The sequence below is a fragment of the Tauraco erythrolophus genome, chromosome 11, assembly GCF_009769465.1.
Source record: "Tauraco erythrolophus isolate bTauEry1 chromosome 11, bTauEry1.pri, whole genome shotgun sequence".
Taxonomy (NCBI): domain Eukaryota; kingdom Metazoa; phylum Chordata; class Aves; order Musophagiformes; family Musophagidae; genus Tauraco; species Tauraco erythrolophus.
In genome coordinates this window covers 27,751,816-27,765,231 of record NC_141475.1, presented here as the reverse complement: position 1 = coordinate 27,765,231, position 13,416 = coordinate 27,751,816, and the positions used below count along the sequence as shown (strand labels likewise).

The following is a 13,416-nucleotide window of genomic DNA, read 5'->3' as shown; positions in this document are numbered from 1 at the left end:
CCTGCCACATCTCCCAACCACCACGTTGACGGTGCTTTTTCTGCGTGATTTCTCTCCGCTTCAGCCACGCAACATTAAAAGCTCCTTCCTTAAAGGAATTTTGGAGTGGGAACGTTTGCGTGTTAAACTTGGCTTCGCTGACCCAGAATATTTAAACTAGATTAGGAGTTTTGTTTTTTAGCGGAGTTATTTATAGGTTACTCTTAACTAGTTACTGTAAATTATTAGAGGGGGGAAAAAAAAAATAAGAAAGAGAAGGAAGTGGCCAGGAACCCCTCCTTCTCCTTTCCCAAAACGCCCCTATTTTGCCCTTAAAAGCTGTATTTGTACGGAAAACCAGCGGTTTTCCTCCGGTAAGGCGGAGGCGCTGCCTCCACCGAAGCCGCCGGGGTCGGACCGGGGGAGCCGCCGCAGGCTCCGGTCCCGGCGGCGGCAACCGGTAGCACCGCCCCATCCGTCCGCTCCCGCCCGCGGAGGGCGCTGCGAGCGCGGGGCCGCCTCCGCCTCCCGCCCGCCCGGGGCCGCCCCACGGCGGCAGCGGCTCCGGTACGCGGGGGCGGCCCGCCCCGGGGCCGGCGGTGGGTAAAAAGCGGTGGCGGTTTCCTCTAACGCCGCGTCCTTCTCGCTTCTCTCTCCGGTAGGATTCCCGGGAGGATGGGATGGATTTAGGGAGCGACGCCGGCAGCAGCCGCTCCAGCTCGGAGTCCAACTCCAGTAAAGCCACGCCGTGCTCGGAGGGCAAGTCCTCGCCGTCCCCCAGCAGCCTGGACCTGGCAGCGCTGGAGGACTCGGAGGAGGAAGAAGAGGAGGAGGAGGAGGATGGGGGCTACCTGCCCTCCCCGCCGGCGCGCCGGGAGCCGCCGCGCTGCCCCGCCGGCGATGCCCGCTGCCGCGCCGCGCCCGCTCGCCGGAGCGTCTCGCCCGCCGCCGCCGCGCCCCGCCGCCCCGCCGCCGCCCGCCCGCGGCCGCACCAGCGCCCGCCGCCGCTGCCCCCGCAGGAACGGCGGCGCGGCGGGGCGGCGGGACCGGGCGGGCGGCGGGCGCGGCGGGGCGGCGGAGCGCAGCCCCCGAGGGAACCGCAGCCGCCGGCCATGGACTGGGCGGCCCTGGAGAGGCACCTGGCAGGGCTGCAGTGCCGGGAGCAGGAGCGCGGCCAGCGGGCCAACCCCGCCTCGGTGAGTCGGGCCGGGAGGGCGGAGAAGCGGGCGGGCGGCGGGGGCGGTGGCGGCTCGCCCCGGGGCGGTGACTCGCCGCCCGGCCGCGGCCATGGGGGGCTCCGCCGGGGGAGCCAAGCTGGGAGCGGGGCGTGGGGGGGGATGTCCTCCCCCGGGACCGGCAGCCGGTGGTGCTTGGCGGGGGTAAGCGCCCCTCACCCCGGCGCGGCGGTGCCTCCGGGGAGGCCGGAGGTAACTTTCCCGGAGCATCTTCGGTGGGCGGCTGGCGGCTCCGGGGATGGGGCAGCGGGTGGTGGCGGTGCCCGGCGGGAGCGAGGTGCCGCCGCCGGTGGGCCGGCTGCGGAGGTGGCTTTTGCCTTGGAGAAGCTGAGGAATAGCGACCGTTCTGCTGGCTGGGGGCAGTGGCGGACCGGTCGTGTATGTCCTCCTCGAGGAAGGGATGCTGGGAACCCGGTGTCAGGCGAGATGAACCCCCCCTAAAACGTGTTTTTTTCAGAAAACCCTTTAAATTGTCCCACGAGCGTGTCATTTGTGGAGTGTTTTAGCCCTGGTATGTAACTTCTGCGGCGATGAACAAGCGCTGCGCACGTGCCCCTGGCCCTGTGCCGCTTCACGCTCTTCCGTAATGTCTGAATTCAAAGGAATCTTATAAAATGCCCTGAAAGCGCTGCAGGAGCCCTGGGATGTGATGACACATGCGATGAGATGTGTGTGCCTCCCCACCCACACCCCACAGCCTCGCCGCTGGTGCCCGTGATTATTCTTTATTTTTATGATTTTTATTTTTTTTAAAAAAAAGGCATTCCATCCCTTTACTTCCTGTGAAGTCATCTGGCTCGGGGAGGTGGGGATTTTCCCCCTAAATCCTTGAATTGCAACTAATTGGTGAGAAATCTGTGTGGGTGCTGGGTGTGAGAAATAAGCCCCTGGAGGAGCGGGACAGCTGCCGCGCAGGATGCTTTTTCCAAAGCCTGAACATTGCAGGCTCAGTGCCCTGAGGAAGTGACAGGTAACATGCTTAATTACAGTCATTTGTGCAGAAACTCAGCTTAAAAACAAAAAAAAGCAAGCTCATTTTTGTGGTTTGGGAGCTTATTTCTACAGCGTTATCTGATAAACTCCTGCTGCCCCGAGATGCTATGCTGGAAACTCTTTGCCTCCGGGTATGTGCTTAACCAGGTGAGGTGGCACCTCAGGAATTTTGCCTGTTCACCTCTGTGAGGATTTCCCTCCTCCATCCTTCCGTTCCCTCCTGCGAGCACAAAGGCATTCACGGCTGCCTCGTGCCCTGGCTTGTCCTGCCAAGGGTTGGGCTTTGCAGGTTGTGCCGCGCAGTCCGAGCACTCCTGGGCAGCACACAGAGCCGGTCCGAACCACGACGGGCACCCAGGTTTGGGCATCGAGGAGCCCAGCGCCTTGAGAGCACCTCCCATGGGTAGGGCTGAGCTGCCTTGTGCTCTTCATGGGCAATTGGGGTTTCCTGCTGTGCAGACGTGAGTTTTTGCACTGTTTGAGGCCCTGGGTAGACTTTCTTCAACCCTCCACCCAACCAGCAGTCCTGGAGGCACCTGAACAAGGCAGCTTTCAGTTTGCTTTCCCGACCTGTTCTTCGCTTCTGTGATGCCAGGATTCCCCTTGCCCTGGTGCACAGGGAGGAGGAGGAGGAGCTATTCCAGCTCTGCCCCTTCTGTTTCCCACCTGGGGCAAAGGGAAAGGGCTGTCGGCAGCAGCCCAGACCCCACTGGGAAGAGGCATTTCACCTCCTGGCCAGCTCGGAGGAGCTGTTTGATGCTCCCCATGGCACTGCTGTCCCCTCCTGCACGCTTCAGGCCGTGTCTGTAGCACCCAGAGCTGCAGGGACTCGATACCTTTTTTTTTTTTTTTTTTTTTGCTTCTGCCCCTGACATTTTCCCGTGGTTCAGTATCTTGCTATTTATAACCAAACCTTGCCTGGCCCTGCTGGAAGCCCAAGTGTTTGTAAACATGAAAATCATGAAGTGAAAGCAGCCAGGAAGCAACTACAGAGAAGATGGACTCGTTTGCTCCAACAGCTGGCAGAATATATCAGAAAAAAGGGAATTTGAGTATTCTAGGCCTTGGCTAGTGTATTCCAGAATGATCCCATCACCAGGGCCGTGGTGTGAAAGCAGCTGTTGCTGTGAGTGGAAGTGTTCCTTGGGCTGGTTTATGTTAACGGGAATCCAGCATGGATGATCTATTAAGGAAAATAAGCAACTGCTATGAAATTAAGAGGAATAGAGAGTTCTTTCCGGTGTCAGTATCTATCTTTGGTGGGTTTTGATCATGTCCCAGGAGAAGGCAGGGCAGAGGTCACCTCACTGGGACAGGAGTGACCCATCACAGCTCCGTCTGCTCTTGACTTTAGGTTCTAGGAGGTTTTCTAGGCACGGAAGATCCGGGCTGAAACGCAAGGATGGGTTGGGTGGGCTGGCCGGACTAATTAAAACGTTGAAGCTGAAGAGGGACCTGTGTGTGCAGAGATCTGCTCCACATCACTGGGAAAGTTGGAGAAAGTGAATATTAATTACAAGGGACTGGCTGTTGTTTAGCTTCCAGATGCAATTACACAACACAGACCAGCCATGAGGGCCAAGGCTGGTTCCTTGGGTCACAGACAGGGTAATGGTGGCTGAGAAGCTCCTACCAGGAGCATTCAGGAAGAGGCTGGCAACTTCTGCTCAGCTTTGGCCGCCCCATTAAATGATGCTGGTGAGAGAACTGCAGGAGCAGCCAAGTGGGATGGTGCCAGGCTGGGAGTCTCTCTGTCCCGGCCATGCCGTGTCCATGGGCAGGTTGTTCTCAAGATGCACACCTTGCCCAGGTCTCTAACGCCGCATCAGTCTGGTGGCCCTGAGAGGGTTCACATGGATCAGGTACCCATGGGAAGGTGATGTCTAGAAATGGAGGATTTTTCCTTCCTTCCCCACAAGTGAGGGTGAGATGACTGTTTCTGGACCTGCAGATGAGTCATGCTGTGGGGCCTGAACTTACTCCATGGTGCTACTGCTCCTTTTTACTTCACCCAGCTGCTGCGTCGCTTGATGGGGCCTCACGCTGTGACCACATCTGCTGAAAAATGGCATCGAGACACGTAGAAGTCACCAATTTCAGGCGGCCACAATGGGCTGGCTGTTGCTTGATTTTGACCCAGGCCAGCAAGGCCACGAGGGTGGTCACACTGCGCAGGTGGCAACATGTTCTTCCCACCTTCATGAGGGTTTGTTTCTTTGGGGGCAGCTCTAGCTGCTGCGTTGGGCAGACAGGCTGCCCACGCGCCCGCTCTGCCACACGCAAGCCCAATGGGTTGTGTTAGATGGCTCTTAAGTCTGCTGGACATCTACCCAAGAGAAGCAATGACGTCTCTTCTGAAGGCAGTCGACGCGTAGAAGGTTCATCCAAAAGACGTGTGGACCAAGCTCATCATCCAGCTGCAGGAAGCCTGCCATCCTTGGGGATTTTTTTTTTATCCCTTTGCTCAACTCCTGGCCGTATCCGAAGCGGTAACAAATGTGCCATGAGATGATTTATGGTGCTTAGGAGCTGTCGAGGGGCTCAGGAAGCAACAGCGCTCTGCTTGCCGTTTCACTAATGGCTCTAATAAAATCCAAATCAGCGTTAATGGTTTTAATATTCTTTCCATCGCATCGCCGAGGATGGTAATTACAATCAATAGGATGTATTTTTCTGAAAATAATATCTGCAAATTCCATAGTCAATTAAAAAAACACTTGCAGGGGAGGAAATGGCTCAGCCAGCCGACTTACCCCCGTAAAGAGACTTGGGTGCTTGTGACAGTCAGTAGATGGATGGCACTACTGAATGAATTTTGCTGTCTGCAAAGCAGGCTTATTGCATGCACAATGATAAAAGCTCATCCCTGCAGGCTCCAAGACTTCTGCAGAAGCCTCCTGTATGTGTAAGAGAGTGCTGGAGTGTGCGTTTTCCCTTTTCATCACTAAGATATTCCTACGTATGCTGTCAAGACAGATAGATGCCCGTTGTCTGGTCCCTTTGGCAGGACACGTAACCCATCGCGCAGCAGCTCCGTCTGCCCAGGCACATCACTTACCCTCAGGCCTGTGGGCTTGGGTGTTTACAGCGTGGTAGGAAGTTAAATTTGTTTCCTTTGGACTCGTTTGGTCCTTGAGGCTGTGTGGAGTTGGTGGAGGTGGGCATGGTGCTCCTGCTTGACTCCAAGCTGTGTTCTATCGGTGGCTGGCTGCCTGCGGGCCGCTTTGGGGGGACCCTGAAATGCCACAAAGGAGAGCCCAAGGTGGTGGTGGCGATCTTAAATTCTCTGTCCGTAGGTTGGAAAAGTTTTAGGTCTGTGTTTGAAAACAGTTAGAAACCTCTGCAAAAGGCTTTAACGCAGGAGATACCTAAAGCTAGTAGGGTGGAAGTTGTCGTGGACCGTGTAAATACCTGTTTGTTCTGAGGGCAGATTTAGGTTAGATATAAGAAAGAAATTTTTCACTCTGAGAGTGGTGAGGTAGTGGAACAGGTTGCCCAGGGAAGTAGTGGATGCCCCATCCCTGGCAGTGTTCAAGGCCAGGTTGGATGAGGCTTTGGGCAACCTGGTGTAGTGGAGGGTGTCCCTGCCCATGGCAGGGGGGTTGGAACTAGATGATCTTTAAGGTCCCTTCCAATCCAAACCAGTCTATGATTCTGCCCAGGGCTTTACTGGGGTCTCATCTTGTGGCTGCTAAAACTTTGAGGTTAAATCAAAGTATGTATTACAGCGCAGGATTAAATCTTTAAATGATTTAATGGCCACGGGCAGGGGTCTGTTTTGGATGGGGTGGTAGGGCAGCTCTGCAGAGAGAGCCAGTCATGGCAGCTGTGGTGGAAGGAGGAATGTGTAGACCAGGCTGGCAAGTGGGAGTAGGGGAACAGAGCGAGCAACGATGCTTCTGCGCCCAATGGGCACTTGTTAAAACCCCACAAGAGCATCGGTGTAGTGGGGCTGTCAGAACGCGGGCCGAGATCGAGCGCCGAGCCTTGGTGTGGCACGTTTCAAAGCTTCGGTTTACCTGGGTGTGTTGTCCCGAGCAGTTAGGGAGCAAATATCTGCTTGACAAGGTTGGCAGTGTGAGGTTGTTCTCCTTTAAAATAAGTAGTATTTGCTTAACGGAGCTCAATTAAAGTGTGAGGCTCTTCATCCGTAGATGATGTTCAGTGTTGTCTTGGCAGAGTGTCGGGAGCAGGGAGTGACAGCCAGGGCTTTAATGCCTGAAAGCCATTTTCCCCAGACAAGAACTGTTGATGCATTAACTTCTGACACGCTCATTTTCAAAATCAAACTTGTGGCTTGCAGGAAATTGCCTCTGTGTCACTCCTACGGCGTAGAGGCCCAGCAAGACCTTCTCTCTCCCCCTGACAGCTCTCTTACCTAGGCAATTGGGCCGTTTAACTCTTCATCAGGCAACTGAAGAAAGTCAAAGTCGTGATGAGAGAGGATCTTTGGTTCAGTTCATCTGGTTTAGGGCTCAACTGACATGAAAACCTGTGGAAAATACTGTGATTTCTGTCAAACCAGGATTGGTGTGGAACCCGCGGGGATGTATCGCCGTGGGTGATGCATCACTGCTGTGTTCTGCCGTGACGGAATCGAAGCGGTTCTGTACTTTGGCCGCTTTCCACCCAGCTCAAAGGTTAGATGATGCTGGCAAGGTATTAATGATCCTGCCATGTCATTAAGCTGAGAAAACATCTATAGGTACTCTACAGTGCTCGTTGCTTGAAGAGCATCGGTAATTACATAGATTGGAAAGATGTACATTTGCTGCTTCTGAAACGGGGCCGGGCGAGATGCCGGCGATGAATAATCTCGAGCAAAAAAGTTTATCTCCGTTGCGGCTGCAGAGCCTTTCAGTAAAGAAAGTGCTAAATTTGTGGCGTGACGGCATACAGATTCCTTTTTGATGAAGGATTCTCCTTTATCCGAGCGTTACTATTACACGAACTCCTGCGGGCGATGGACCCCGGCGAGCTGGCGGCGCTGCCCGGGCGGTTGGTAAGCGAATGGTTCGTACGGGACGCGGAAATTGCCAAAGCAAGCTGAGAAAGTTGGGTTGTTCTGGTGCTGATCACGTCGCAGGCAAGAGTAAATCTCCCTTGAACGTAGTCGTACGCGATACCGCGGAGTGATGCTGGCTGTATAAGGCCAAGGGGTATATTTTAAACGAGTATTTTTAATATTGGGTATAGTAAGTAGCAAATGCAAAGCATTTCCAAAGAGAGAAGTGAGCCTTTACGCAAGTCAAAATTTTCCTTGTCTCAGAAGGTAATTTTGCTGGTATAATCCTGAAATGGAAGGGTTCTGCAGTCCGGAGGCCCGTACCCCTCCCCTCCCACACCTGGCAGCGGAGTCGGACAGGGTGTCTGGAACGCCGGGCGCTGTGGAAAATAACGCTGTGTGCGCAGAGGGGAATTATAGGCAGAGGGTATTCAAAAAACATGCAAAGTGTTTCTTTAGTAGGACTCAGACTATGGTGCAGATGTACTGAGGAGCACCCAAAAGCCAGGTTAGCTCCATCCCAGCAGCGACTGCCGGAGCTGCTGCTGACAAAGCCTTCCAGGAACAAGCATGAAGCTCTCAAACTCTTAGGAAAGGTAATAAATTAAACGTAGCAAGCAGAAAGCGATAGGGTTGAAGTCTAACCAGGCAGAGACTGCTGGGGGAGCTGGAATGGCAAGCAGGGATTTGCAAAGCACGGAGCAGCCCCTCCTGCCCTGCAGCATCAGTCCCGGCGTGGCAGGCAGGAGCGTGGATGGTCCTGGGTCTGTGATGGAGAAGTCTCTGCCCTTTTTGTGATCCTGCCTCTGTAGGGCAGGACCATCCTCACCTCCAAAGCGAAACGGTCACAGGGACCTCAGGCATGTCTGCTGGAACTCCTTATTTAAATATTGTAAATAATACTCCAAATACCCCCAAAAGCGCCCCGAGTGTGTTTATGTTAACAGCAGAGGTGGCTTGGCGGTGATGTGGACAGCAAGGATCGTTGTGATTCGTTTCCTTATTTCTCTCTGCCTGTGTTTAAGGTGGTTTTGCCTTAACTGGCTGCTGGTTGGGAAATCAAGCACAACACTTGGTTATTCTTCAAATAATTCCGTGGCGTAGAAACAGGGGAGAAAGTCAGAGATGGGTTCTGGCTGCATTCAGAGCAAAAAGACCAGTAAAATTAATTTTGGTGGTGTAAAGCTGGGTCCCTGTCTCCTGCAGAGGCAGGTATGCTTGGAGCACCTGGGCCAAGCAGCGCTCCCGTGATAATTTAGTATTGTAAACAGCATCTAGAGAGATATTTTCCTGGGCAAAACCATTCCGTGCTGCTTCATGGTGTGCCTTAAATAACTCCACGATGTTGTTTGTGCAACAAACAACTCTTGGAGTTGCTCCAGAGCGGAGATGCTGCTTGAAGCTCATGCGCTTGCTGTCTGTGCCAGAGCTGAGTCCTCTTCTGTGCATTTCCAACACTGCTCCATCTCCTCCCGTAGTGAAAATGAGCATCCTCTTTTCCCCATTATCCGGGGAGAGAGCACCTCAACTTTCAGTGCCCGTAGCACAGGGAGTGATAGGCGTGAGCGTGCACTGCCCATGTGCACAAACACACCAAACCCAAAGCGGGTTGGCAAGGGAGACTTGAGATTTGCTCTCAAAGGATAGGTGGAAAGGCACAGGGAGCTTCCCTGCACCCTGTGATCCAGTTCGTAATCGCTTATATGGGAAATGAACTGGTCGCTCTTTTGGCTAAGCTGCCTTTGCGAAGGTAAAATAAACTTTCTGAACTCCAAACCAGTCTGTAGTCAGATGCCGTGTGACTTTCCCTAGTGAAATACACCTTTTTGAGGGGAAAAACCAATTGTCAGGATGTATAAAATTCCCGAGTTAAAAGTTAGGAAAGTTAGGTATAATCACCGCTGGAAGGAGATGTGATTTCCCAGTTTCTCCCAAAGGCTCGGTGTAGGTATTTATTTTCTAAACCAAATAGCTGTTTAAGATAATCACATCACCTGATCAGTTCAGTGTTTTCCAAGGCTGGAACACCTTGGATCACGAGTTCCTGTGACCAGGGGCTGCTCCCCCAGAAAGGCATCCCCGGCCGAGCATCGCAGGGCCAGGGCAGAATGCCACCGCCGAGGAGCGGCTGCGACCCCTCCAGCAGCAGAGTTTGCTCTCTTTGAGTTGTTAAATCTTCAAATAATTTCACTTTTGCGTGAGAAGTTTCCTTAGGTATAGCTAAAAAGATTGGAAAATGTTTCCCCCAGCTCACACGCTAACCTGGGTCTGGAATCATTCCTGCTTCTGTAAGCCAAGTGCTGATGGCTGCGGTGGAAAACGCGTTTCCCCCTCGTAGTTATCTCCAGTTGTTGTGTTAGATGTGAAAAGCTCCGGAATCGCTCTTCTCTTCAAGGCTTCCCAGCTTTTTCCAGTGCTTGTATCATTTCGGGGCGCTTTGTCTTTCCCTGCTGTGCCTACGGAGTCGCTCCCCTCACAGAAGTGGTAGATGTCATTTATATCACCGGTCTGGGTTTCCTGCTCGGTGATGGAGAGATTGGAGATCGCCTTCAAACGAGAAAATCGCGCTCAGGCCATTTATTTCGGCTCATCCCGCGCTTTGTTACAGTGAAATCCGAGCGTTGGGCTGGGCTGGAGGAAATCGCTGCGATTCAGAGGGGCTGGGGAGGAAGGGGAAGTGCTGGGCTGAGATTTAATCCTCTCTCAGCTGGTAGATGGCAACGCTCAAAAAAAAGAGAACTATATTAAAGTGCTTAATTCTTTATGCATACAAAAGCCGCTAGTATGTACGGCCCGTAGGGAATCGAAACGCTTTTAGTGAGTTATTAAAAATTTTATCTAAACTTTTTATTTGATGTAATTCCTATATTGAATTTATTAAAGAGGGACTTGGGGAGATATGTGAATTCTGTACCTGCGTCATGTGTGGTCATCCTCTTCTCTGTTTCCCTCGCTGGATAGGAGTTTGATGATAAACTGTTCTTAGTAGTTTGAAAAAAAAAAAAAAAAAAATCAATCTGTGAGTCCTTTTTCTATATTGAATTCTCTATGATGTGTGTTTGTGTTAATGCGTAACGTGCAGTAGCTCAGCATATATCCTGGCACGATCTAGCTGGCCTTTACTTTTGCTTCTTCTGCCTTCTCATCTATTATTTCTCAGGTTGGAAATCGTCAAGCCGGCTTCTAGCTGTGCCTTGCAAAGAGGAAAGAGCCCTTTTCTTGGGAGGAAGGCTCCCAGCTCGTTCCTTCTGCAGGCTGACCTGGGAGCTGGCGGGAGCAGCAGGGAAACATCCTGTAACCGTGAAAAACCATGTCCGGGACCGTTTCCAGTTGTCTGATTCTGGAAGGGCAAAGTAGGTGAAGATCAGGACGTGCACCGGCAAACCAGAGCTCCCAACAGCCCTGTTCCCTGCTTCTTCTGGAAGTCTTTTAAAATACATCCTCAAATGACCAAATGGCTAATGTTTGCATACCTGAAGAGTATTTAAATAGCACACAAGTTGCTCGGGAGCTTATCCAGTCCTTCTGCACAAAACCCTCTTGTTTCCCAAGAAATATCAGTCCAGGCTGTCCTGAAGGTGTGGATGAGGGTTTCCCACGTTACAGATAGTACCATCTGTGCCTATATTGCCATGTAAATACACGTATTGCACTTGCTGTTCCCTATCCCAGCCCTCTGCGTGGCTCGGTCCGACGGGAGGCGGAAAGCCGTGCTATCCCCAGGGAGCTGCGCTGCCGTTCCAGGGCGGCTCTGATCTCCTGTCCTCTCCGGCACATCGTTTGCAGTCCCTCCTACCTAATTATCTGCACGCTTTCGTACTCATTAAGTGATTTGGACGTAGAATTAGCTGAAGGTTAATATTGTTGGAATCACTGATACTAATAATAGATGTCGGAGAACTTCTGCAGTGTCCAAAAAGTCTTCCGAGGGCATCAGTGGCCGGGCAGGGCTGAGGCTTTGGGAAGCCAGGCACTAACGGGGCTGGAGCTCGCTGCCAGTGTTGTTTGTAAAATATAACACACTGCTTAAGGCATGCCCATTAATTACTCTTATTTTTATGTTTTATGCTGGACCAAACAAAACTGGAATCAAGGCAGGAGTAATTTGAGGTCTGGATCTGACCCCGCAGATGTCCCTGCCTTGATCCCCAAGGGACAGTTTTGTCCCAGCTAGCTTGACATCATAACTGTAGCTTTACGAAAAGATTTTTTCCTTGTTAAAGCCATGTATTTGGAAGAAAACTAATAAACATGTAACGTAGCACATGCCTGGTGGAGAAATAACAGCTTCTGGTAAAATAAACTTTCCACAGTGAAGGTCTCCAGAACTATCACTGTGCCTTGGACGTGCTGCTGCTGTTTCCAGGTTGGTGATGAGTATTCCTGGGGGCCATCCCCGGCTGCGGCACAGCGAAGCGCTGCGCTGCTCCCCAGAGCAGTGCCCCGGGAGCTGCCGTGATTTGTTTTGGAACTTCAAGCTGTAATTGCTTTGCTGTAGCAGCTAGCGTTGTCCTCACCGTCCCTTTCCTCCCACAGCTCAGGTGTTTGGTGTCCCCCATTCCCTTCAAGCTGTGCCATGAGGGGCTTCAGGGCTCTGCTCCCTAGATCAGGTGTCGATGGGAGCTCCAGCACAGCCCGTGCCACCCCAGACAACTTCCTACAGCCCATGTGTGACATGAGAAACGTGGCCCCAGGTGAGGCCAAACAAAATGCCAAATAATGGCCTTTATTATCAAGAGCTTTGCTTTGCTCCCTCTGAGTTGGTGCATCAGGGGCCAGGAGCAAACGGTGGCCCAACAGGTGCCAAAGCCCACTGGCCTGGAGTGGTCCACCACCATGAAGAGCGAGGGTGGACCACACAGCTTTCTCTCACCTTGAGCAGTAGCTTTCTGGACCAAAAAGATATTTTACCCAATTTTAGTAGAGAACTTTTAGTAGAAAGTAGAGAAATTTTAGTAGAAGAGGTGCCGGTGAAGGGGTGACCACAAGCTCCCAGCAGAGGTGACGGAGAGTGAAGCTGTGCAGAAAAAAGAAAATATGGCACCAGTCATTCTTACCCAGCTGGACTGAGTTGAAGATAACGAACTACTAATTAACTACTCAACTCAAGGTACCTATCCTGCCTACAAGAGGCAGGCCATTTCCTCCTGGCTGCGGAGGATGCAACAGCGTCCTTGGTGCCGCAGCCCAGGCTGGTGAGCAACAACAAAACACTTTCTCTTCAGTGTTTTCTTTCTGTATTTTTTTTTTCTCCAGCTTCTTTCACACTGATAGTTTGGTAAAATCCAAAACTATAAGCGCAGGGGGCGGGATGAGCCCTCCCGTTCCCCCCACCAGCTGCGTGGCTGAAGTCGTGCCAGGGCAGGGGGTTTATCTGCAGCGCTGCCCTTGTCCTCATTAAATATATACTTGACTTCTTGTTTGTCTTCACGAGTGTTGAAGTACCAAAGCCTTATTTCACTGCTTAATTATCATTGCCCCGTTTAAACTGGGGAATTACATTGGAACAGCGCGCGGAGCCTGAACGCGCTGTGCATGCGTTAGCTCGGCTGGAAGAGGGGCTTGGAGAGAGGAATGCTGTGTCGGATGAATGCGATGCTTAGAGAAGCTCAGAAGGCAGCCCCTTATCACGAGAACAAATGGTGATTCTCTGTGTTTCGGCCTCGGGAACAAGGAGCTGCTGTGTGCAAAGGCAGCCCCGCTGTGCCGGGGTGACGTGCCGCTGGCGCTCCCAAGTATCCCTCAAATCCGGCGGTTTGAGCACTCCCAGGGATTTTTGTATCCGATGTGCTGGAAAGCTGCAGGCAGCTGCGTTGCTGGGCTGGGGTGGGCAGGTGGCCCTGGGACCTCAGCACGGCCCCCCAGCAGAGCCCTGGGTCTCCGGGACCAAGGGACCAGCCGGTGTCCCTGATGTCCCTTTGGGCAGGCGATGGCCGTGCTTGTTTTGGTGCTGGCTGGGTGGAGCGTGGCTGAGAGGGTTGGGGTTGTTCAGCCTGGAGAAGAGAAGGCTCCAGGGTGACCTTCCAGCAGTTTTCCAGTACCTAAATGGACTACAAGAAAGCTGGAGAGGGGCTTTGGACAGGGGTGTGGAGTGACAGGACACGGGGCAATGGCTTTAAACTGAAAGAGGGGAGATTTAGATTAGATATAAGGAAGAAATTCTTCCTTCTGAGGGTGGTGAGGCACTGGAACAGGTTGCCCAGA

The 13,416-nt window shown here is 52.6% G+C and overlaps 1 protein-coding gene across 5 annotated transcripts in view; it reads left to right on the top strand.

Annotated features, from left to right (window-relative positions):
• Positions 1 to 13,416, top strand: part of SCHIP1 (schwannomin interacting protein 1) — a 130,351-nt gene that overhangs the window by 90,772 nt on the left and 26,163 nt on the right. For 2 of the 5 annotated variants that reach the window (XM_086618566.1, XM_086618568.1), the window contains exon 4: positions 642 to 1,175. The exons of 1 other annotated variant lie outside the window; for it this stretch is intronic. In XM_086618566.1, the coding sequence (XP_086474692.1) occupies positions 642 to 1,175 (534 nt within the window). The remainder of the gene's footprint in view (positions 1 to 641; positions 1,176 to 13,416) is intronic. 2 more of the 5 variants (XM_086618571.1, XM_086618567.1) reach the window with 2 other exon arrangements.